Source organism: Misgurnus anguillicaudatus, chromosome 11 (genome assembly GCF_027580225.2).
Source record: "Misgurnus anguillicaudatus chromosome 11, ASM2758022v2, whole genome shotgun sequence".
NCBI classification, from domain to species: domain Eukaryota; kingdom Metazoa; phylum Chordata; class Actinopteri; order Cypriniformes; family Cobitidae; genus Misgurnus; species Misgurnus anguillicaudatus.
This window is the reverse complement of record NC_073347.2, coordinates 34,876,836-34,903,859: the sequence shown is the minus strand read 5'-3', so window position 1 is coordinate 34,903,859 and position 27,024 is coordinate 34,876,836. Positions and strand designations below refer to the sequence as shown.

The 27,024-nt window shown below is 37.2% G+C and overlaps 1 protein-coding gene and 1 long non-coding RNA gene across 3 annotated transcripts in view; one reads left to right on the top strand and one right to left on the bottom strand.

Annotated features, from left to right (window-relative positions):
• The window catches only part of pcdh15a (protocadherin-related 15a), a 351,466-nt gene that overhangs the window by 69,176 nt on the left and 255,266 nt on the right, over nucleotides 1-27,024 (bottom strand). For both annotated transcript variants that reach the window (XM_073873588.1, XM_073873587.1), the window contains 2 exons: nucleotides 18,753-18,893; nucleotides 16,871-16,983 (listed from right to left, as the gene is read on the bottom strand). In XM_073873588.1, coding sequence (XP_073729689.1) covers nucleotides 16,871-16,983; nucleotides 18,753-18,893 — 254 coding nt within the window. The remainder of the gene's footprint in view (nucleotides 1-16,870; nucleotides 16,984-18,752; nucleotides 18,894-27,024) is intronic.
• Nucleotides 5,822-9,118, top strand: LOC129437083 (uncharacterized). Its single transcript, XR_012372258.1, has 4 exons — nucleotides 5,822-5,904; nucleotides 7,832-7,906; nucleotides 8,173-8,322; nucleotides 8,852-9,118. It is a non-coding gene; the product is annotated as an uncharacterized lncRNA (long non-coding RNA).

Below are 27,024 nucleotides of genomic sequence, written 5' to 3'. Positions count from 1 at the left end.
TTTTTCCTGCTTATTTTATATTATCCCTTTTATATATTCGCCAAATTTCATGATGACTTGCTTATTAAGTCCCAAAGCAGCACTTAGTATCTAAAGACATATCCCATAAGGTTACCAAGACTATATTGTATTTAGGGCAATCACGGTTATCATGGCAGAAACAATTCACATACACTGTAAAACCGTGTAACTGTTAAACAGTAAACTTAACTCAAACCATTTAAGTAAACCGGTTGCATTAGACCATTTAAGTTTTAAAACACATAAATTTAAGTACTGTGAACTTGAGTCATGTGCAATTATGCACTTATATAAGTAGTGTGAACTTAAATATAAGTGCATAACTGCATATGACTCAATTTGTTTAAGTTCACAGTACTCAAATGTTTGTGTTTTAAAACTAATGCAACCGGTTTGCTTAAATGGTTTGAGTTGAGTTGACTTTTAGGTTTTACAGTGTAGTGCTGGACAATAATCCAATATCCATATATTTCGCAGTATATTTTTATAAATGGTTTCTTTTCGCAATACCGCTATTATCCACTAGGTGGCGCCCTTCCGCAACTTTTTAAAACCGGAAGTATTGCCCTATGGCGGTTAATCGCACCCTGGCCGGCATGCAGTGGTAGGCTCGGGCGCAGTTCACTTTGGCTCAGGTGCGGAACCTGCAGTGTGATTGCAAACCGCGTCAAGAGCGCTGCTTAAAAGGAGAGACGTCAAGTGGGCAAACCAGACGTCAATCTTCGCACAAACCTTCTGATGCGCGCAGGAGGGTTACGTAAATGTCTGAGCTGCACATGTGACAGATCAACTAAGCAATTTGATGTGAGGTGTGTCATTGCGCACCTAACGACTTAGAATAAAAAACAAACTAAACATTATGATGGGTTCCAGTGTTAAGAGGGCGCTTTACTTCCTGTTTTCTTCAAGACAATCACATCCTAATGACAAAAGCATGCCTGGGCCCAGATAGGTCAAAGTACAGTGAGAGTGTGTGCTTCTGGGGGAGTAGGGAGGGAGGACAATCGTACTCGGGCGCAGTTTGGTTGGGTTTGGTATAATATACCATATTTTTCGGTCTATAGATGCGTTTTTTTCATAACTTGGCTGGTGCTGCGTCTTATAGTCAGGTGCGCCTTGTAAGTCAGTATAAATTAATTTTGACATTTATGAGGCAAGAGACATCATTACCGTCTACAGCCATGAGAGTCCGCCATATGCTGCTTCTGTATTTATGTAATTTGATGGATTCAGTGATGTGGAATGACGAGCATGTGAACTTCACACTAGTTGGCTTGTTCGGGTAATTTAGACTATTCAACCTTCCAGGTAAGTTCTGTATGCTAATGTTTATCATTTAAATAACTGATAATATTACTTTAACGTACAGACATCTATTCAGCCTGCTGTTCTGTCTGCTATTGTTTAGTTGAATAACTTGCCTTTCCAGACTAAATGTCTGTTCTTCAACTTTGTGATCTTTGTGACTTTCTTTCGATTTTGTGAAATAATTTTCTAAATAAACGTGACGTACAGTTCACTGTGACTTATATATGTTATTTTGTCTGACTGACGCATTTTTGAATGATGCGGTTTATAGCTTATAGTCCGGGAAGTATGGTAAGTGCACCATTATATAGGCCTACCCATGTGAGGTCTTTCTTCAAGTTTTTAGGTGGTTTTCTTTATTTTTTATTTTATTTAAGCATGCTTTTTCATAGTCAGGTAACTGCTGCTTTTAAAATTGTCACAATCTATAATGGTCCATATTCCTCATAAATGGGCATGAAATTATTAAATTCTCCTTGTAGCTTATAATTTGATTACTTAAAGCAACACCAAAGAGTTTTTGCTCTTTGCTCCCCCTACAGGTTAGAAGCGTAATGTCCATTACCCACTGTCATAAATACTGAGGCATAGCTGGCTCTGATTGGATTGTAGGTCTGCCGTAAAGCAAGTTTTTGTAGTATTCACTCGGACTACAGGACCGCTACCCGATGGTTGGAAACGTCTTTAGTGCGGTTTTGGCCGATAGAGGGCTGCAAAGCGAATGTGAAAGTGCTGTTCACCCTGTTTAGAGTGGATGAACGACTGAAACTGTTTTGGAAGCGTTATTTTAAGGTAAAAAAAACTCTTTGGTGTTGCTTTAAAGGCAAGTTGCATGAATTTTAAAAAACACTTTGGAAAAGGGAGTCGGGCCAAGTACCAAAACACACTTGTAGCCAATCAGCAGTAAGGGGCGTGTCTACTAACCTACATCATTGCCTGGGTTGCATATGTGTGGGGTGGGTCTATCAAAAGAAGGTCCTGATTCTATTGGGGTAGGAGCGTGTTTGTTCAGGTGATTTCAAATGTCAACATTTGCTTTCAGAGATCATGCACCCCGCCTTTAAAACTCATCTTTGAGCATCGTAGCATATGTAAAAGTTTGTTCTTTGACAGTAATTTCTACATGCTTTAAAACTGTTGAATGTAAATCCCTCATTTAGTATGCACTGATCTATGAATATGCAAATCAATCTCCGCCTCTACCTATTTGCACGACTAAGACAATAGATATGAATATGCAAATTAGACCACACTTACATTCTTTCGTACGCATAAATAGATGCTAATTTGTGTAGTTTATGACACATAACTGCATGTTTGCAGCATTAACTGTTTTTTAGCGTTGATCAGACAATCACACACTGCACATGAGTTCAGCACCTTTGGGTTCAAATGCAATGATGTGATTGCCTGGTAGAGTTCGCCCAAATACGAATATTCTGCCATCATTTACTCACTTTCATTTTGTTCTCAACCTGTATGATTTTATTTCTTTGTGAAACATAATAGACTTGGTCAATATTTACTTTCATTGTATGGATGAATAGATGCAATGAAAGTAAATGGGATAAAACACACTGCTTAACATTTCCATAAAATGAAAGGATTTTCATTATGAGGGAACAAATCCATAAAGTGTGGAAATATCAGGTAAAACACTTTTTGGCAGCACCTGACAACATAAGTGGCCCTTAGCGGAAAATCATAAATAATAAACCATTGTTTGTGCTTTAAAACACAGATATCAGGTCAGCATTTTGTTTTATAGGTAAACAACATCATACAAAAACAGTAAGGGGTAAGTGAAATTCAGCAGATGGTGCAATGTCACTTCTTAAAAAAGTAAATAGTGCAGTTGGCTTTTATTTGTCTCAGATAAGTTTACTTTAAACATCAATAGCTGTCAAAAACCGTTCCAAATAATGTCTGTGCTGTCAGTTCATTTATTCCTAATATACTCAGACAAATGGTCTGATGAAAATCTGTGGGATGTACTGTATATCTCGCTATAATAATGAACTGCACACTGGCCTGAGCAAGCACAGCAGTTTAGCTCATTTCAGAAGCCAGCTGTGATATATCAATCTTACCGATGAATGGCCAGTCTCTCAAACCTAAAATAGACTGACTTTTCATTTATAATCGCTATGGAAACCGCTGCTCCATATGAGGGACTCAACACAACCTCATCTCCCCAGATACAAAAGTACATAACATGAAAGAGACATCTTGGGAACCTTGCAGCAGAAAAATGCTACACATTGTAGTGATACTGTAAAATACCACACAGCATGATTTTACCATGCAAGACATATTTCTAAAAACTGTCAAACAAACATAGTCCTGCTTTTATCCCAACGCCAAGCCCTAACCCAAATATATTTTTAATATGTCAAGGGAGGGAACATACAAGTGATGGGGACGTACAGTTAAATAGGTCTCCATGGTCAGACTTATGCTCATGGCAGATACTAGTTATAAATGTCCAAAAATACGTACAAGTCTCTGTAAGTAAGTTGGGACAATCCAACTAGTGTGCTTTGCCCAGGGCACAATCATAACTATCATCACTCATTACAAGCCTTGAACCAAAGACTTTACCAGTCCTTAATATTAAGCTACCAAAAAATATTTCTGTCTTTCGAAGACGTTTTATATTGCACTGACCGGGAGCAAACAGCGGGCACAATGCTGGGGTGGCCGCAGGACAAGTCTCGGAATTGACTTCAATGTCCCGCTCAAAGGTTGAAGTTGGAAACCATAAATAATGACAGAGGCTCCCCATTCAATCTGACAGAGAAACAGACTAAATCCCAGTGGGCTGTCTGGTTGGAGAAGAAACAAGAAAACTCAATGCTGTAATCGCTGCCAAAGGCGATCTTACAAAGTGAAAAAGGACCTTCTGAAAACACACTAACAATAAAGGGTACACAATATGACAGATTCTTTATTATGGTACAGTATGAGAATTATTTGTAATCTCAGTAAAGTACATTGTATATCACAATATTCTGTACTTTGTACTCCTGTATATTGGAAGAAATCATTTAAATATGTGACTCTCGACCGCAAAACCAGTCATAAGTAGCATGGGTAAAAAAAAAAAGTACAATAAGACTTCAAGGAGGTCTGCAACAACTTATCGATCAAATTGATAAAAATCAAATGAGGTAGTCTGTGACGTCACATTCTACCGCTCCACCATCCGAAAGCGCGGACACACATCTGCTTTATACAGCACAAACTGTGTGCTTATAACGTTTAAAGTCAGGCGTTGTTTCTTCATACAGCGCGAGCTGCGTGCTCAAAGTCAGACACAATTTCTTCAAACAAGCAAGCTACACATTTATCAACTGCTTCTTCTTTTCACTACGCAACCAACTAGTTCAAAAGCAAGACAGCGTTGGCCGTTGGTTCATTACACTGTAAAAAATACTTACAATTTTTTGTTAAATCAACTCAGATTTACAACAGATGTCATGTCAACAGAGATGAGTTGTCACAACTTATAAAATATAGTTGAGAAAAGTCAACTTAATTTTATGAGTTATAACAACTCACATGTAGTTATAACAACTCATCTCTAGTCAAGATAAATAATAGTAAGTTGAAATGACTTGTATATCCGAGTTGAATGATTTTTAATAGTTGATATTACAGTGTAGTTGTTGATATTTGGGGTCTGAATAGTCATTAGGATGCTTTTGGACTAATTTTGAATGGCCAGTGGGCTGGTTTTGTTATGTGAATCTGGCAACCCTGACAGGACCATGACAAAAGCAAAAGAGCAAACGAAAGGTTTAATTTCGTCCTTTAATATAAGCGAGTTTGTAGTTGTTTAATTGTTTTCATAAAAATACACTGTAACAAATTTCTGTAGTTTTCACAGCATTATTACTGTAAAATGAGCAAATGCTTACTGTAGAACTTGTATACAGCATGTTGCTGTAGATCTGCAAATGGTCTTTTTTCAACGGCGGGTAAATTCTACAGTAAAAATATTTTTCCTGTGAATCACAATACAGCAATTTCTAAAGGATTTTTTTCTTCAGCCAAGGAAAGCTACGAGATTCCACACTTTCATCTGAATTTTTACTTCAGAAAGGTAAATTTGCTAATTTAATTCCAAAGTTTACTCTTGTAAAGTCTGTTTGTTCAACTTTAAGAGTGCACTGAGAGAGAATGAGCAGCACACTTCACCGTCTTGTGTGTGCATTTTGTAATTTTATTACCACAAATATATAATTCTGCATGATTTCGATATATTTTCTAGTTTGGCAACATTTTATAACGTCATTAGTTTAGAGAAGGATAATAATTTAATAATAATAGTAATTGGCCGTGTCTCAATGCTTGTTTCAGAATATTAACAATTATAAAGTTGACTGTTATTCTTAGTTAATAGTAAATTGTTTAATATGCTTATGACTTGCGAATCTAATGCTCAGTTAACTTAAATAAACCAGGGTTGACGACGTATGCGAGTGCGACCTCCGCACGCAGGCTGAAACCAGTACTCTCGAGCTGAAAGAAAACGCAGCTGAGGAGATATGAACGCAGCTGAGGAGATATGAGGTAAGACTTATCCAGTCTTTAATTTAATTATAGCGTTAGCATTGTGAACCAAAATTAATTTAAAAGTGTGTATTTTTGTATTTATTGGCGCGATATTCGTTTAAACCTCACGGTTTTTTTTTGGTCTTGCTCGCTTACGTTGCTGCCTGAGGAAACAGAGCGGGCCGATTCGAAAGAAAGCATAACACACATTTTTCATAATTTCACGATTGTTTTACCGTTTCTTGGTCACAAAGTGTAGTTTTAGGACTAGTTCAGTCGAGAATGTATATGTATTATATTTAAATCTGCAGTCGATTGGTAAAGATAGGGCCTGTTTGAACGTTTGCTTAGTGAGATTCGGTACGAATGAGAACCAAAGCATGAGCGGACATCAGTGTTCACTCGCCCCGCTGACCACCGCCCTCTCTGGGCTTCATTTCTGACAGATATTCCCTGGCTCTCATGTTGGCCTTGTTTGTTTATGATCGTCAAAATGAGATCAAATCAGCAGTATTTGGTGTCATAATGAAACTATTAATCGTTTTCTTATTCATATTTAGTGTCTTTTGTGTTTGTTATTGTTTTGGCGCGAGCTGAAAGTTAATAAAACTATAATTTTACAATGTTACTATGCTTTCCCATTTATTCTTAACGCGATACGAGCACTCGATTATTATTACACCTTGTTCTTGTCAGTACTATATAAAACGGTTATTTATCAGTGTCAGAGAGATGTTTTTGCATGCTGCTTTTAAATATATCAGTGGCAATATCTCATAACATGTTTTAATAGTCACGTCACGATAAAATAAATGATCAATGTCCACATTTAAAAGCTGCGGTGCTTACCTGCAGTTCCACGGTGTTTTCGCGTTCTGATAAGAGATATTGCTTCAGACAAAAATAGTTTACATTCCTCTTTCCAAGTCCACACGATGTGACAAGACATAACTTCCATTAAAGGTGCAGTATGTAATTTTTAGAAGGATCTCTTGACAGAAATGCAAAATAATATACAAAACTATATGATCAGGGGTGTATATAGACCTTTCATAATGAACCGTTATGTGTTTATTAACTTAGAACGAGACTTTTTATCTACATACACTGAGGGTCCTATTACATGGAAGTCGCTGATCTTTGACGGAATAGTCGCTTCCAATTGGGATTCACAGACTGATTTACGAGCTATTGGCTTGTCGCGATAGTCTGTGAAACGGTAATTACTGGTGCTTCAGCCTCTCACCCTTTAGATCACTTGCCCACCGCGACACCGTCTTTCACCAACGTTTTGATATTTTTCTTGTAATTAAATCATTTAGTTTCGTTAGAGAGAGCAAACACTTACAACTGAATGGTCTTACTCGTTTTTGTCATAATATTTATTGGGCCGGGCGTATGCAAGCGCTGCATTTAAACAGTTGCGTGATTCAAAAGTGAAAGTAAAATGCGCACGTCTGCATGAGCATTTATAAGCCCCTCCCACACGGTGATATCGGTATCATCGGATTTGTCACGTGATGATTAACCGGTGGGAAAATTCTGTCACCGCAGCAACCCTAACGAGCTAGTGAACTAATGAGACGGCGCGTCTGTGTTTGTCCGTGTTTGCGTGCAGTTTTTCCATTCAGAGATGAGGCTGTTTAAAGGACCTCCATTCACTAGGTGGCGGAATGATACGAAAGGTGAAACGGTTACTGTGCCGTTATCAGTAGAACATCGCATAGCTCTTAGCCAATCAGATTCGAGAACCAGAAAGAACTGTTGTATAAATTAATATATCAAACATGTTAAAGTGCACAGAAACCATGCAACAGGAAGAAGCTGTTTTTCTCTTGGTTGATGCAAGTTATTTTTGTACAGTATTGACACACTTTTACTCTTATGAATATTGTACTTGTGATTTCTAAAAGTTATTTTTTTGTTTGTTTATTTTGTGTTACAGGAAACTTCCACCTACAGTAAGCAGATGCTGAGGCCCAGATTTCCATGCTAAGCACTCCAAGGCTCATCATGCTCGGTATGATCCCAGCACTCAACATAATAGATGCCAATTTTAGGGGTTACTTCATCTATAAAGCGTATTTGTATCAAGTCACTGTGTGAACAAAGTTTTATGTCATCTTGCACGTATATTCCAAAATTCTCTAGTGGTTATTGATCTAATAGGAAAGAAAGAGGTAGTTATGTAGGGCTAGTGTTTTCAATTAATTTTGCTTATGTAAAATAGTAAACCATATCAGATTGAATACTGTGCAATGTCAACTTTTATTTAATATTTTTTAGGAGTGTCCAATCTGAGGGCAAAAAATGGATGCTTTCCATCGAGGGCAGAGTTCTCCTCCAATTGAGTGACGGTTGTGATTTCACTTCTGCTCTAGCCTTTTTGCGTCATACTATGTATGAGGCAGCCACTACATTGGGATTTATCCAGAGGTAAGCACTGTTTTTTTATATAGTTTTGACTAAGAATGGGAACAATACTTGAGTACTCATTCTTTAACCAACTACCCGATTAGTAAAATACTTCTTAAAGTGTTTTTTTTTTTAAATGAACTGTTGTGCTATTGTTAAATATCAAACGTTTAATTTAACTCGCCATGCAAAAGGTAGAAAAGCAGCACAGCTAGTCTAATACAGTGGCAGCCGGTGACTTCTTTTTTCGAGGGCGTTTGTCACAACATGTATGTAGCCCATCATGTGTGTGGTTCGTCATTTCAAAATATGTGTTTGGCGCGTCGAGTGAAACAATACTTTTCCATTCACAAATTAACAAATATTTACCATAAATTTCACTGTTGTATCACTAACTGTAAACTGTAAACTCCACAAACCACCAACAGAGCATATAAAAAAATTAAAATTGTTTATTTAAAAGTAAATCACTGCGAAGTAAACTTTTATGTATATGTCATCAACCCGTCTGTCTTGCTTTTACATTAATAGTCAATTTCTTTCATTACAGGGTAGAGTCCAGCCCAGGAAGTCAACTAGTTCATGTCCAGATTTAAAAGAATAATATTTCTGAAAAAAAGGTCTTGGAGAAAAACAATATTCAGGTTTGAAATCCTGCTGTAAATGTAAATCATTTAACTTTTATGCATTTGTAATTTACCAGAAACTTTTTAATAAATATTGATTGTTTTGTGTGTTCAGAAAAAAAGTGTTTTTGTATGTTCAGAAAAGTGTTGAAATTAAATGAAACATTCACAGAAAAATGTTAACACATTTAAAAAAATGTGTATGTTCAGAAAAGTTTTGAGATGTTCACAGAAAAAATGTAACACAAAAAATGTATGCTATGCTATTTTTAATTTATGAATTTTTGTAATTTAAAGTGATAAAATAAATGGCATTTTTGTGACAAACAGTGTCTTCATATTACAGTACACAAAATAAATGCAGTAATCCCTATTACAGTAGTAGTTATGAAATACAGTACTGTGATTATTACTTTAAAAGAGTTTACAGTAATTTTAATTTTACTGCAATTACATTTACAGTAAGAATACTGTGAAATGAAATACAGCAACTTACTAGCTAATTGCTGCCAGCAAGTTGCTGTATTTTTCACAGGATTCTTTTTACAGTGTAGTATTGAATCACAAACTAAGCATTTGTTTTAAAGTAAGGGGGAAATCCACATGTTTATTACTGTAACAACGCATGTATATCACTTTCATATCATCATAGATCATTTACTTTGTTAATAATAAATAATGTTCATATTTACCAATGGCTAAATTGAAAAATAAAATGAGTTTATTAATATGTGTCAAAATGTCCTTACCAGTGCATCCATGCAGACTAAATTAATTTAGTTTATTAATATTTTGACATTTAAAGATGTTTTACTATTTAAAACTGCACAAACTTTTTTATTTAAGGCTTAAAATATAAAAATCTATCATATTAGTAGAACTTTGTAGTAGTGTGAGGCTTTTGCACTTTTCAAAGTACATTTCTACAAGTTAATTCCCTAATTTAGAGCCTTATTTAGCTATAATAAGTAAAAAATCTAATTGAGTAGATATTATGTTTTTATCCTATTAGTCGATTAATCGAGAAAAAAATCGTCCAATTAATTGATTATGAAAAGAATCGTTAGTTGCAGCCCTACTTCACAGACAGGGTTTCATATGCTAATGAAAATTTCTGACAGCCAATGTTGTGGTAACAAAGTAAAAATGTGCTTCATACCGTGATGGACATGACAGACACAAAACAAAAGTAAGATAATTTATAACTGAATGACACATTGGGATCACAGCAAACACAACTTAAAATTGTCGGTAACACTTTACTTGAAGGGGTGTCCAAAAGACATGACACCTTCATAATCATGACATGACACGTGTTATAAACATGAAGAAGATATTTGTGCACATGTATGACAACTGTCATTAAGTATCATTTGTTCAATTATGATATTTTTAATGCAAAGATGACATTGTTAGAATTGTCTTTGTTATGAAAACTTGACATTAACCAATACATCAACCGTCATAAACATGACATAGCAGAATAATGATCAAACTTAAGAAACTACTTAGCTTTATGGGTTAACATTACATTAAACTGTCATTTAAATGTCATTAAGTGTTAATACTGTGTCACATAATTTTAAAACAGTGGGCGAAAAGTACCCGGATGACCTTCTACTTCAGGCAAGATCCTGAAGTGTTCATTTGGTGGATTCTTTACTATCTTGTTATCCAACGAAGAAGAATTAAAGATGACATTTAATTAAAAAATGTCTGAAAACAGTAACACGGATCTATTCGAATGCAAATACATATATATTAAACAGCTGTTTCTTGTGGTTAAATTGCGCTTGTTAAACATCATTCCAACAACTAACTTCTTGTTATGACGTCGTAAATCACGTAATGTATTGACATGATGGATGAAGTGCGTACAAATTCATTCATACTAAATATATCCATACTACTGAATATAGTACTTACTGTTTTAACCGTAGGTGAGTACTTCTTGCTGTCCTTCTTATTTATGCTTATATATACATCTGCCATACAGTAAAAATCTACCTGTGGACACATTTCTACTGTTGCACTTTATATACGGTGCTGTCATAGCCCCCAGCCCATCTACAACAGTGCATGCTCATTAAAATGAATTACAACAGCAGTGTGGTGAAAGTAAAGGGCTATAAATGTTACTTTCACCATCCTGGAAATGACAGAAACCTGCTCAGTGTAAAGAATAATTCACAGCTCCTTCCTCATCTCACTACAGGAGACTCATTTCTACCAGCACATACTGGCTGAAGCTCTTAGCCTCTTTCTGCTATGCTCCATTATATTTTTAGAAGTCGCCGTTTTATGCATGAGATAGAATGAGAACGAAAAATTTATATATTCTCTCTGACCAAAAGAACAAAACTCTCTCTCCAGAGTTTCTTTGCAGAAAGAAAAAAGAGCGAGAGAGATTGAAAAGAAAAGGAAACAGAAGTCTCTCTTCATATGCTGTTTCTGTCACATGGTGAAAATGTGCGGACAGAGAAACAGAAAGTTGTGTAGTAGTTGTGCAAACCATAATTTCAGCTTGGATGTTGTTTTTATATAGCGTTTTTCTAAATCAATTTTCCTTTCAACGTATATTAGCGGCATAACAATTAAGTAAACTAAAACATCATACAGGTTTGTTTTTAATTAAACTCCAGACTTTGAATGTGAAACATAAGGTCAATGGATTATTAAAGCTTATATCTGACAACACCTCACCCAAAAGTATTAGACATGTGGATTAACTTCTTGTAAAGGTCTCTAATAATACCATACATAACAAATAACATTTAGCTGATAGTTAAACTATGAAGTATGAAACACCAGATCTGAAGCAACAGTAATTATAGTGTCAAGTAGGTAGTTACATTATAAACATTACAATGAGCATCATTTAAATGGGACATATCATCAAAATTTAACTTTTTCCATGTTTAAGTGATATAATTGGGTACCCAGTGCTTCTATCAACCTAGAAAATGTGAAAAAGATGAACCCAGTAACTTAGTTTTGATAAACCATTCTCTGCAAGCATTTGGAAAAAATAGGTCATTAAAATTTGGCTCCCCCTGTGATGTCAGAAGGGGAAAATACCGCCCCTTAATCTGCATGATCCAACCACGACCCTGCCATTTATTGCAGAGATCAGCTCATTTGGATTTTAAATGACACACCCAAAAACTGCACATTTTTGATCACACCTACAAAGTGGCAATTTTAACATGATATAATAAATTATCTATACGGTATTTTGATCCAAAACTTCACATACGTACTCTGGGGACACCAAATACTTATTGTACATCCTAAAAAAAAATTTTTCTTGAGGGGCCTGAGATGGTGCAAGGGGCGCCCCATTTTTTTAAAAATACATTAATTCATCATAACTTTTGTGTAATTAAACCTCAGAAAAGTAGAAATACTAACCAACAGCAGTATATTAGATAATTTAATATGTTTTGTTTAATTCAAATTTTAAGTTTGAGATTGTTTTATGTCATGAATTTTTTTTTTGGGGGGCCCTACAGAAGGGGTGGGGCGCATGCCAAAAAGTTTGAAAACCACTGATTTAAAATACTGAATTATCAGTTCAAATGTTATAAGCAGATTTAAAGGAATAGTCTACTCATTTTCAATATTAAAATATGTTATTACCTTAACTAAGAATTGTTGATACATCCCTCTATCATCTGTGTGCGTGCACGTAAGCGCTGGAGCGCGCTGCGACGCTTCGATAGCATTTAGCTTAGCCCCATTCATTCAATGGTACCATTTAGAGATAAAGTTAGAAGTGACCAAACACATCAACGTTTTTCCTATTTAAGACGAGTAGTTATACGAGCAAGTTTGGTGGTACAAAATAAAACGTAGCGCTTTTCTAAGCGGATTTAAAAGAGGAACTATATTTTATGGCGTAATAGCACTTTTGGGAGTACTTCGACTCGCCTGAAAAGTCCGCTCCCCTTCTCACTCTCATAATGGGAGAGGGAGTGTGAGGGTTTGCTGGACAGATGAACCCAAACGCAACGATGTCAGGGATAAACAGAAAACACTTTATTTTTAACAAACACTAACAAAACAAAAACCCACGAGGGGGTACACGACATGAAACATGAAACACTAAACCTCTACCAGATAGCAAGACTAGACTAGAACATATAACAGGGTACAGAACACAATGAACCTGCACAGAACAAAAGATACACTGACATTAAATACAGAAAACCAAACAAGATAACGAGCGGGGAACAGGTGATGGTAATAAGTAATAATTAACACTAAGCAGGAGGACGAGGGAGCGGGGACAAATGACAAGACACCGGAGGCACATGCCAAACACAAAAACAAGGCATGAACCTCCACACAAGGCCAGGGACTGCCAGAACTCTGCCACCATGACAAAATACAAATATAACAAGACTTCAAGGCAGAGTCCTGACAGTAGCCCTCCCTCAAAGGACGCCACCTGGCGTCCAAAAAGGGAACACACAAGACAAGAGAACATAATTAACATGACAAGACAAGAACACATCAGACTAAAACACATCAGACTAAAACTAAACAAGAGGTGCCAAAAACAAGATAAAACAAAACTAAATCAAACACACATAAGTCCACAGGATACTAAAACAGGACAGTCCACGGGGGTTTGGGGCGAGGACGCAGCTGGGAATGCGCGGGCTCAGTCTCTGGCTGCGCGGACTGCGCGGGCTCCGGCTCTGGCTGCGCGGGCTCCGGCTCTGGCTGCGCGGACTGCGCGGGCTCCGGCTCTGGCTGCGCGGACTGCGGCTCTGGCTGCGCAGACTGCGCGGGCTCCGGCTCTGGCTGCGCGGACTGCGCGGGCTCCGGCTCTGGCTGCGCGGACTGCGCGGGCTCCGGCTCTGGCTGCGCGGACTGCGCGGGCTCTGTCGGCTGCGCGGGCTGCGCGGGCTCTGACATCCCAACAACAACCCGAACAGCGGCCAAGCCGTGGATCGGACCGACCAAGACCGCCAATTCCTCGAGGTTAGGATCCGAGTCTACGGCGGCTCTCCATAGCACGGAGTAGAACTGCTCACGACTCCTCCTGGTCAGCCAGTCCGGTATTGGGCATACTACAACTGGTAGTAGAAGCCCCACTAGAGATGATACGACGGGCCCCGACACCGTCGCTGGGTTCAGTGGTGGCAGGTTCATCTGTGAGGGTTTGCTGGACAGATGAACCCAAACGCAACGATGTCAGGGATAAACAGAAAACACTTTATTTTTAACAAACACTAACAAAACAAAAACCCACGAGGGGGTACACGACATGAAACATGAAACACTAAACCTCTACCAGATAGCAAGACTAGACTAGAACATATAACAGGGTACAGAACATAATGAACCTGCACAGAACAAAAGATACACTGACATTAAATACAGAAAACCAAACAAGATAACGAGCGGGGAACAGGTGATGGGAATAAGTAATAATTAACACTAAGCAGGAGGACGAGGGAGCGGGGACAAATGACAAGACACCGGAGGCACATGCCAAACACAAAAACAAGGCATGAACCTCCACACAAGGCCAGGGACTGCCAGAACTCTGCCACCATGACAAAATACAAATATAACAAGACTTCAAGGCCGAGTCCTGACAGGGAGGGTGTTACTGCGCCGAGTCGAAGTACTCCCAAAAGTGCTATTACGCCATAAAATATAGTTCCTCTTTTAAATCCGCTTAGAAAAGCGCTACGTTTTATTTTGTACCACCAAACTTGCTCGTATAACTACTCGCTCCAGCGCTTACGTGCACGCACACAGATGATAGAAGGATGTATCAACAATTCTTAGTTAAGGTAATAACATATTTTAATATTGAAAATGAGTAGACTATTCCTTTAACACACACAAATTGTCACCAGTATGTGGCGCCTTCCCCAAACTTTACTATGAAAAATGGTGTTTATTTAGCCCATGCTAAAGCCACTGGGATTAACCTGGGATGGTGGGATGTTTCGACCAATGGTTGGGTTAAATATAGCCTGGCTAATACCACATACTCATTTTCTCGTATTTGAGGCGTGGTTTACGAATGCACAAAGCCGTTTCTTGGGCGCAATGAATGTTTATCAAATGTGTCTGTACGTAGCTCATAGCCAACTGTTTCAATTATACCAGGTGATGTGGAGCGACATAAATTCAAGCATCAACAACTTTTATCAGGTAAGTGTGCACACAGCTGAAAGCTATGCAACTAAACTGGTAGCTGTATATTGATATTAAAAAGCAACACAATTTAGTGGCACTGTGACAACCACAGTACAGTACAATAACAATACTGCCTCAGTGTGTCGCATAGACGTCATCATCATCTTGCTGCCCCCTCCCCGTTCTGTGATTGGTTCCCTATTTCAGGGGAAAAATTGGCCCATGGTTTTCATGCTAGACTTGTAGGTTGAAAAAAATTGCCTGCAAGGCAGCATGGGGAAACCAGGCTAGGTTAAATATGGAAATATTTAGGTTTAATCCAACAGTTGGGATGCCATTTTATCAAACCATGTGATCAGATGTACTCAGGTTGTGGTATCGATGACAATTACAAAGTTTTATTTCAATCACCAACGTACGTAAAAATGTATGTGAATATTACATCAATACAAAGAATACAACTAATCTTAATCATCAATGTATTTATTTATTAATGTCTTTTTTATTTTTACAAATGTATCTTAATTTTAATGTTTAAACATGTATTTGAATTACTTTTTATATTTTTAGGGATTAGATGCTGGTGTAAGGGGCTAATACAAAAAAAGGTGAATATAAATAATGTAATATTGAGTTTTATTTACAAGTGTTTTGCTTAGGGATGCACGATATATCGGCCGACATATCGTTATCGGCCGATAACTGCTTATTTTTAATATTATCGGTTATCGGTCTGATAGCAAAATTAGGCCGATAAATGAAAGCCGATAAATGATGGATTATTTTGGTTTGTTGAACCACTTCACTTGCTCATTGCTGGCCATGTGAAGTTTTTATTGGTGCGTTCTGTGACATAGCACGAAGATGACACGTGTTGCGGGCTTAAGAAGAGTATGCTAGTCTAGCGCAAAAACAAGATGTCTGCGTTCTGGGAGTTTTTCATTGTGAAAATAATATGAATATTTATCGGCCTATAGATATCGGTTATCGGCCCCCAAATATAAAGAGTTATCGGTTATCGGTATCGGCCAAAATTTCCATATTGGTGCATCCCTAGTTTTGTTTTTGGACTTGGATGGTATTATCATGGAAAAATGATGAAAAGCAAAAGTGTAAACACCTTTCATAAAAAGCTTATCTGTATGATATTTATTTATTTAAACGTAAATAAAACAACCACAAGCCCAATGCTACTAAAACCTCAAACTACACCACCAGTCAAGTCGCAATCGCTCTGTAATGTTTCAAAAGTGTTTTACTGATCCTTTAGTGTTTCTTTATTGTGTATAAACATGGATAAAAGAATAAACTGATGCGGGTTATAAAAAATAATATCACATCATAAATATCTCTGTACAGAAACACAAACTATTATACTGTAGGCTTCCTATCCTAAAAACAAAAACCAGAGGAAATTTAAGAGTGTGTTGTTGATGGTGAGGTCAATCCAAACTATTAACATCATATATATGATGTTGCTTCACTACAATCAAAACTGCAAATGAAACCAACGTGTATCAGGAACCTTTAAAACCCTTCACGTGCTACTCCAGAACTTTCAATATCTGCATTAAAACACGCTGATAAGCTGCAGACGTGACCTTTGGAAAGCAACAGCATGCACTGGAGATCTTTACACCAGCACTTCTGCTCATATATTCAGAGATAACACTCATTAGTCATGCAGAGATTGTGAATAAGCCTGCAGAAAACACTCAGAGACCTAAAGAGATCGTGTCGTAAGATATGCTGCTATATTCTGCACAGATAGCCGGACGCACCTGTATTCCTCTTCGGTGAAGATGGGGATCCTGGAGGGCTGGAGAACCGTAATTTCCACCGTAGTTCTGTTCATCTTCACCGGTTCTCCATCATCATAGGCGATCACCACCAGCTACAAGAATTTGTGAGATAGAGCTGTGACTGTGGCATTTATGTTTTTTGTCTGGATCTATTAAGTTATTAAAAAATATGATACATGCAATTTATGTAGACAATAATTTGAATGCAGTTCAAATAAGAGGAATGTTTTTAATTTCTAAATTAAAATTTATTTTGATACTTTTTGTGGGGCATAATGATATACAGTAAATATCAAAAGACTGCAGTAGAGTATTACTGGTGTATAAAATGGTTAAGCAATCGTGTAGATTTGCTTTTATGGGAGGTAACCCAGACAGGGCTTGACATTTTATTAAAATATTTGGCAGAATAACAAAAAGTAATTGCAGCTCTGTTGGACGAAAACAGAGAATTAGGTTTCCCAGACATTGTTTATTCTAGCCCCAGACTAAAATGCATGTTTGAGCGGCCTTAATTTAAAAACACCTTGCACTGACATATCCTAACAAATATCAGTGCCATTGTTTTGTCTCAAGACCAGTATTGCTTTTTGTAATGTTTATTTGTAAAAAGCAAAAATATCCTTATATAACCAAGGCTTAGTCCTGGATTCATCTAAACCCTGTCCAGGGAACCGACTCTTAGAGTTTAACTTATAACTAAAACTGCTAACATTAAACCCAGTGTGTTTAGGAAACCCAACATTAAGAAATTTTGATACCAGAGTAACCAGGTCATGTTATTTTAATGGGATGGTTTCCCTGACAGGGTTTATCCTAGTCCCAGACTAATATGGGTTATTCTCGTGAAATTAGACTTAAGAGGTGTCACAAAACATTTTGATAAAAAAGTAAATGTTATCAAAATAAGAAGCATACAGTTACAAACATCTCTTCATGTACTATTTTGCACATGATTTCAAATGACATCATACAAACCAATTTTGTTTTTTTTTCACATGTAAGGGGAAAATGTTCATTACCGCAACGTGTCCATGACTGGATTTTGTTTCTTTGACCTGGAAATATTTATAATTAAAAAAATCTAAAAAATAAAAAGCTTCAGTGCATGTTATACTATAAACATTTACAGTAAAGAAACATGTGGTATTTGGTGATCATTGGTAAATGTAGAGACAATAATAAGGAATATAAATGTGTCCAAGAAACATTTTCTCATCCGCCGCAAAAATTTTCATTCATTGTTTAAGCGCTCAATGAACTAACATTTTAAAAAAATGTCGGAAGGGACATAATTGACTGTGACACTCAAGATGGCTACCGGGTAAGCAGTTCTTATTTTTTCTCTCCAGATAAAAGTTGACATTTTGTTTGTCGTAGTACCTAGACAACATGTTTAAGTTCTCATTACCGAAACATGAGTTTGTAAATGCATATATTTAATGTAATATCATGTTGCGGTAATGATAATTTTGATAATGATAATCTAAAAAATGTAAATAATTCTATAGAAAATATTTTTAAATCCTCTTAAAATAATGATTATAGTAAGCTCAGATCTTAATCTTATATGTGGGGAAAAAATTGGCTTCAAGGGCTTTTTAAAAATTCTGATGGTGGACACCAGCTAAATCTGGATTTCGTGAGAATCACCCATGGTGCCTTAATTTGAAAACATTTCGCAATGAAATATCTTAACATACATCAGTGCCATTTTTTTGTCTCAAAATGCAAATAATGAATGGTTTCACTTTTTTTTAAAACTACTTAAATGTCCTAAATAACCAAAACCTAGTCCTGGATTAATCTAAACCCTGCCCCTAAATGTTAAGCAGGTCTTTGAGAAACGGTCCAGACTCACTCTGAAGACGGCTGTGGGCTGCTCATTCAGATTGACTTTGGTGACGACTCTGCCTGTGTCCTGCTGAACATCAAAGATACTGCCGCTGTAGGGAGACAGATCTTGATCCACTCTGTAGTGCACTTTACTGGCGGGTGAACCCTGAGGGATGAACACACTGAGTATCAGCACATCCCTAAAGCACATCCACCTCAAGTTAAAAGACCAAAGCTGACACGTTATTGTATTTAATGATATCCATCACATTATTATATAAGTACAATGGGCTATTGTTCGCTTTGCTTCAAGAGGGCATCAATCATATTTCATATATTATTTCCATGACATTTTATTAAAATATTTGGCAGAATAACAAAAAGTTATTGCAGCTCTGTTGGAAGAACACCGAATTAGCAACCAAGGTCAACTAAACGCACAGACTGATGAAATGCGTATTAAATTCACTGTAGGTTGCTTTGAATACAATGGTTTGCCAAATGCACACATGAATAAAAAGCAAATAAGATTGGAGAAAAACATCAGAGAGATTTATTTCTAGTAATGCTCCCTCTGTTTCTATCAATAAAGCTTCAGCTACAGCAAGTTCACATGAGTATGGACTACTTTTACATTTACATTTATCCTTCTGCATACATTAACCTGATCTTATGGAAATTTTTACATATTTTACAAGCTGGCTAATTCATAAAATGCTGGTTTATTTTTTAACCCAGCATTGGATGAATATTGGGTACACTGCTGGGTTAAAAATGACCCAATGCTTGGTTGTTCTTACCCAACCATAGCTTGTAATAACAAACAACATAAGGTTGAACCAACCCAGCACTTAGTCATTTTTAACCCAGTGAAATGTTCTGTCCAATATTTACCCAGCGCTGGGTTGCACATAACCCAGCATTTTGTAGTGTATGAATGCTTACGAAGTGAATTAGAAACGATTTTCTACTACGATTAGAAAAAAACCCAATAATGATACACCATCTTAACCCAATATTGCGAAAGCAAATCAATTCAATGTACAAATGTAGACATGTACAGTAAATTCATACGAATAAGACATCTTGTAAAATACGTATGATTGTATTTGATTGTACTTTATTTAAAGCAATTCACAGCCCAGCAAGCAGTAGCAATCATTTTACAATCTAGGTTAACTATAGATCCGATGTAGTCTGGCTTTGAGTAACCCCATTCTTGCCAAAATATCGTTACATTTGGTAAGTAGTTTTTGACAAAATAAGCAAGATGTTTGATACTCCATCACCCGCCTCCTATCCCTACCGTATATATATATATATATATATATATATATATATATATATATATATATATATATATATATATATATATATATATATATATATATATATATAAATTCCTCCCAAGGGTTTTTGTCCTTCTAGGAGTTTTTCCCATTGGGTTTTTTCCTAGGGGGGGTTTTCGTCCCAGGGAGTGTCAGCCAACTTTAGCTTAACTTAGCACTTTACTGTATACATTACATTATTAATATGCTCGCTTGTATGGTTTAACCTTAGCCGCTATCTCTACTTCTTATATTATCTATTGATTTTCTGTGTTCTCCTCTACATCTTCTCATGTAAAGCTGCTTTGCAACAATTAACACTTGTGAAAAGCGCTATATAAATAAATTGAATTGAATCATGTAAGTGATTACAGGGTGATTGGTTTCATTTATTGATTTATTTTATTTCATTTATTTTTGGGTAATGGTTAGATGTCTATTAGCCCACATTCAGAGAGCTCTGCTTATACAAAGCTCTACCAATTAATTTAAAGGAAAACTTTATTTTAATGTGCTTTTTGAAACGTTTTGGTCAAGATACGATTGCTTTGATATTCTGCAGAAACATCTTGCATAGTGTTCCATTAAAAAAAACACGAGTTTGGAACGACACAAGACTGATGAAGAAAACAATGACTTTACCCATCAACTATTCTTTTAATGCTTTGACTTCTTGGAATATCAGCTTTAAACATCAAAGCTACACAGACATCGTCTGCTGCACCTCATTCTGCCGATACTTTATCGTTTCTCTGTCTGACTGCGTCATAAATGTTTGATGATTTGAGATGTCGTAAACACAAAGAAGTCATTTATACTGCAGGAGAAAGAGACAGAAACAACATCGCATTTACATCTCTGACAGCCAAGAAATTGGTTTCTAGTTCCTTTTTTAAATCCGTGTCTAAATTTCTCTATGGCTTATTTCTGTGTCATTTTCTCTGCTTCTCGCCATTTTTTCAAAGCGCTATTTAGAAAAAAGAAATGAATAATTGAACAGCGTCTGTTGTGCAGGAGGTGAAAATAAACAGCACTGGGGTTTGCTTGGCAAGAGATCGACAAGAGGAGTAAAACTTTGGTTTACCTCATCTGACCGCAGCAAGACAATCACACCACTATGTTTAGGCCTGAAATGACTTTAACAATATTTATTTGTAAAGTCCTGTCATGTTCAATTGTTTTTATTTGTTGTAAACACAAAGCTAATTTAGTGAAGATTATGTAAAAGATGTAGAAGAAAACATCATGCAAGATACATGACAGGAAGACTGACATCAAATGATTTTTTTGCTGTTTACTAGCGTTGGTTAAACTGTCAAAAAATGAGAAAAGCCTCCGTCCTCCTAATACAGACTAAAGCGGCTATCAGTTCAACGAATGACATTTATAAGTTATTTTCGGCGGGTATCACTGTCAACACTCAAACGCGAGCCGGTCGCATTACTAAGACACATTAAGTTTCCGCCGGCTGATTGTATTCATGTGCTGGCTCTGTGATTAATGGCTTCTGGTTGTTCCTCTCTGTACTGACAGTTCAAGGATGGAGGTTCATTACTCAGCCCTTTAAATCTCTTCAAACAAAAGAAAGTCAGGGAGTCGCAGCGCAAGACACGAGGTTCAACCAGCACAAAGGAAAGGAGGAGCTTTCATTACCCGGTGACCTTTGCAGCGCGCATAGAAATACACTGCCATTATCTCCTTCACCGGCACCGACGCGGCAGAGCTCGTACCGTAATCAAATGGGTTTGAACGGCACCCTAATGAGGACGGTCGCTTCGTGTCCTCGAGCCGTATCACACTTTTCCTTTCAAGGCCGTTTCTCAGACGCAGATTTTAAATGCGAGAATCATCCGACTTTAATTCCGGTCATGCCTAAGAGAGACAGATTGAGCCGAACCGCATCTCCATGGTGATTCGCAACACAAGCGAAACGATGAATCTGGTATTTCAGTGGGGAATCCAGGGTCAAAAACTTTCTTCAGCAAACATCAAAACAAAAACTCAACGCTGCACAAGCCCGCAAAAGAAAAACATCAAGAAACAGCCTTGAGATGCAGTGAAACGCATGCCACTCATAATAATGAGTCTTGTCCTCTTATAATTTCCACCGAACCTTGGCTGTGTTGTGCAAAGACATCTAACCCTGAAGGTAAGAATAAAATTTTGGCCTGGTTATCTTTGCCCTGGTTACATTGTCCAAGCAAACTATGTCAGTGTCATACTTTCATGTTTAAGGCAGCACTGACTTAACATTTCCCAAAATATTCTGGTTATGGTTCCATACCCCTAACATTCATTCATTCATTCCTCCTTTATATCACTTATTCTTTGTAGGGACACAGTGGCTATGTGCGAAAGCTTAGGCTTGTTGCTTTGCTGCCCAATCAAGCAATGACCTCGGAGGCAGCGTTTGTGCATGAAAGCAGCTCCAAAAACGGATTCGACAGGCTTCATAGACAGCGTAGCGTAATAGAGAATTTTCTTTACAATAACCATTCACATATTTAAAACACTGTAAAAAGTTGGATCAACTGAAAACAATTACTTCAATTGGTAACACCTAAAAAGTTTTTTTTTCAACTTAAATTATTTTCATAAAACTAAAGTGAAAGGACCAATTAAAGATGCAGTGTGTAAATTTTAGTGGCATCTAGTGGTGAGGTTGCGAATCGCAACCAACGGCTCAGTCCACTGCCCAACCCTTGCTTTTGAAATGCATAAAGAAGCTACGATAGCCACCACCGGACAAACATTTCATCGTCGGAGACAACTTAGTAAAAGGTTTGTCCGTTAAGGGCTTCTGTAGAAACATGGCGGCACAAAATGGCGACTTCCATGTAAGGGGACCCTCTGTGTATGTAGATAAAAACGTCTCATTCTAAGATTATAAAAACATAACGGTTCATTTTAAAAGGTCTTTATTCACCACTGATAATATAGTTCTGTACATTATTTTGCATTTCTTTCAAGAGATCCTTCTAAAAATTACACACTGCACCTTTAAAGAATTTTTTTTAAAGTTGATCCAAATTTTCTAGCCTGGGAAACCCAGACAACTTCCGCAAATTTAGATTTGCTCTGCAAGTAGTCTGGCAAAGAAGCCATTAAAGCCCATTTCTAGTACCGAGAAATCGTAGCACCAATTAGAAACATGACGACGACAGTGACGACAGCGACGACAGCGACGACAGCGGGCGCAGCGACAGTGAAGCAGATTTTGTACATTACAAAGATGGATGCCAATAGGGTAAGCAAAAAATCTTGACACTCTTTCTTAAACACTAAATTCAAAAAAAAATCAAGAAAAATTTGCTTATACCCCATTGGCATTTTTTTTTTGCTTGTATTATGCACAAAATCACTTAAATTTGATATTTTTGGTCTAAAAACTGGACTTATATTCTTGGGTCGTTTTGCTCATCAAGAAAAAACATCTTGATTTAAGAATTTTTAGATATTTTTACTGAAAACAAGACAAAATACTATGAAAATGTTTTCTTGAAAATCATTTTTTGCAGTGTAACATCAATCGTTTGAATCAGCTATCGCGTCTGTTTTAAGCGATTTAAACTTTTCCTTTTCGTTAAAAACCCGAGCAAGGAACAACACTCGAAGCCTTCATATCTAAAAAAAGATTTAATGGCTGTGTTACCGACTGGATGTGGCAAAAGTCTTATAGACGGGTTGCACGGCGACGTCATTAACTGGTTGCGCGCGCAACCGAGAGGCAGAAAGAAGAAAAGTGCATTGTGTTGTATGCTAGTAGTGATGTCTGCAAGTCAAAATGCAAAGGAATTGTTGCGTGGAAAATAGTAACAACAGAGTCAGTGCTGGGTGCCTGATGTTAACATACCAGTAGATTCGACTATTACGTTACTAGCCTAACATTATAATTCATACATGTATCACAGTAACACTGCAAAAATAAAGACAGAAAAACAGATCCAACTAAAATGATCCACCCTGTAATGTTTGTAAACCTGCATCCCGTCTATATAGCTCTGCGTACGTCATCTCCTTCATCGCTGTGATTGGTTTTAGGTCTATCCAATTGGACACAGAGGCATTTGAGAGACGCCCGTTGATGACGCCCCTTTGGAAATAATTTGTCTATGAAGCTTTGCCAGACCATATCTCAGTTACTACCGAAAATGGTCTGGTTTTAACCAGGCTACAACTTTTCACTTTTTACAGTGTAATTTATTACAATCAAAAGTTGTTGAAAGTAAATTTTAAACTCAAACTTATACAAAACTGTGCTCCAGTCCATTTCTCAGACGCTCTTAATTAAGCTCGGTCCTGCGCGATCTATCCCCTTCCTCATGCACACATTGTAGGACTTTGAAGACAGTGAAGGACACTTATATGCTGCATTTAAAAATCGATCAGATGAAGGTATCTAAGGAGACATTCATCGGAGTAAAGCAAACATCGGATTCAGACGTGCCTTGATAGCTTCCTGCCCTGGAATGCAGCCTCCAAGAGCAGCGTTTAATAGCTTTCAGACACAGTCAGGGATTGCTGGATCCCAAAATATCTGGTTGAAGAAAACACCCAGGTGGCCAGTCTAATGTTGCTTTTCCATCGCATAGTACCCCACGGTTTAGGTCAGGATAAGGTTTAGGAATGTGCCACCACAAACTGCAAGTCTGGAATAAAAACTGTTATGGTGTTCCTGATTCTCAACCTGTGGATGTTTTTCATCGCTAAAAGGGAGTTTGGGGACCTAACAGCAAAGCACAGATGACAACAGGTTTACTCCAGACAGCGAAGGTAAAGCTAATCTTTTACATTATAGCAATGACGCTGGTAGTGTTTCTCTCAGACCAATCGGTGATCTATAGTGTTTTCACCACACAATTTGGTATTGTGAGGAACTGGAGACATAGAACAAGAGAACCCATGCGCAGACGATATCGGGGAGTGAACACAGAACATTTATTACAAATAAACATGAAAACAAAAGCCTGCGAGGGGGCAACACCACATTAAACATGAATTACTAACACTGACTAGACATAAACACTCTGATGAAATCATTAAACTGAAAGAACACCAAAGACTGCATAACATGACACGATACAGCACAATGATCCAGCACAAGACAAGAGACAAGAGGAGATTAAATAGGGGAAACTAAACAAGATAACGAGGGCAACACAGGTGAAAGGAATGAACTGATAATGAATAAGAGACGAGACACCAGAGGCACATGCCACAATAAAGAGGCATGAGCCTCCACACGAAACAAGAGACTGTCAGAACCCTGCCACCACTATAAAACATAAATATAAAACAGACTCTCGTGGCAGAGTCCTGACAGGTGTCAGCTCGGCTCGCTTGGAATCCCAACCGAGGTGGTACTAAAAAAAGTATTGGGTACTACGTACTGCACCCAGTGGAAAAGCCCCCAAAAGTAAGCTGACCCAACCCAAACCGTGGGGTGCTTTGCAATGGAAAAGCGCCACAAGACTAAGTAGAGTTTAGTAAACTTTAGGTTAAATAAACAAATTGCACAAAAATAAAAAAAAATAAAGATTGCTACACACAAGTTGTGGAAGGCCAATGTGGCATCTTAAATGTACTAACCTGCTTGTCTTCGGACTGTGGGAGGACACTCAAGCACCTGAGTAAACCCACGTTGACACAGGGAAAACTCCACACAGAAAGACCTCCTGACCCAACCGAGGCTCAAACCAGTGACCTTCTTGCTATGAGGCAACAGTACCACCCACTGAGCCACTGTGCCACCCCTATGCATCGCGTTTTATTTTAGTTGGGTGCTACACGTTCTGTCACACTATCTTTTATATCAGTTCCATTAGCTCTATTAATACAGATACGCAGGTGTCATCCACAGACAGAACCACAGTCCTTTACCTCTGAAAATAATGAAAGCCATGTAAAAATCTTTGAGAAACCCTGCAGCGTGAAGTCAGGCAGTGCTGAGGTTGTGTTTGTGGATGACTCCTGCAGGTTAACCTCCCAGCATGCACCTGTCCCCTAAAGTCAAACAAGCACACAGAGTCACTCGTGGTTTACTGCTAAAGGGGGTTCGAAACACAAACATCTCTCAGCATCCACTCTCACCTGCTCTCAGCCGTCATCCCTTTGAACATTTCATCATGTCATTACAGGGATCAGACACAGTGGTTTAAACGTGGGTAATTATTGAGAGAATTCATGTTTTTGGGAACAAGAGGTGGAGACTACACTGTCAGAAAAAATGGTTAAAAGGACACTGCCCTTTGAAAAGGTCCTAATTAAGGTACAGAATTGTATACATTTGGTACCAATGAGGTACTAATATGAAGTCTTGAAAGGTGTACTTTTTTAAAAGGGTACCGCCTCAGGGACAGCTATGAAACATTTTATCAAACATTTTCTTTATTTTTATTGAAAAAAGCCTTTTTGATTTCATATGTGATAGGAAACGGTATGGAAGGCTTTACAGCCAATTTTAAATTAATTAATTAAATGATAAAATAAAAAATTAAATGGCAAAATATCTCCCAAATGTTTAAATTAAATTAAAATAAATTAAATTAAAATAAAAAATAAACATTAAATTATTTATAGATTAATTTTCAAGTTTGCCTTTTAATTTTAATATTGGCAGTCTTGCCTCTGGATTGTATTGAAAATGAAATTTCGAATCATCAATTGCATTTTATTTTTTTATTTGGCAGGAAAGATGCATTATCATCTTGAAAATGAAAAAAATTGAATGTTTTAATTTTTATTTGCGCATTTAATTTTAAAATTTAGGACATATTTTGCTATTTTATTTTAGCATTTAATTAATTAATTTAAAATTGGCTGAAAAAACATACATAAAACGGAAGATGAGCGATGTTAATCGTAAATCGTATATGCATTGTTTATACAGTATAACACTCCAAACAAATAAATATAAATGAACCAAAATTTCAACAATCCTGTGAAATTAGGGTGTGCTGCAGCACCCCT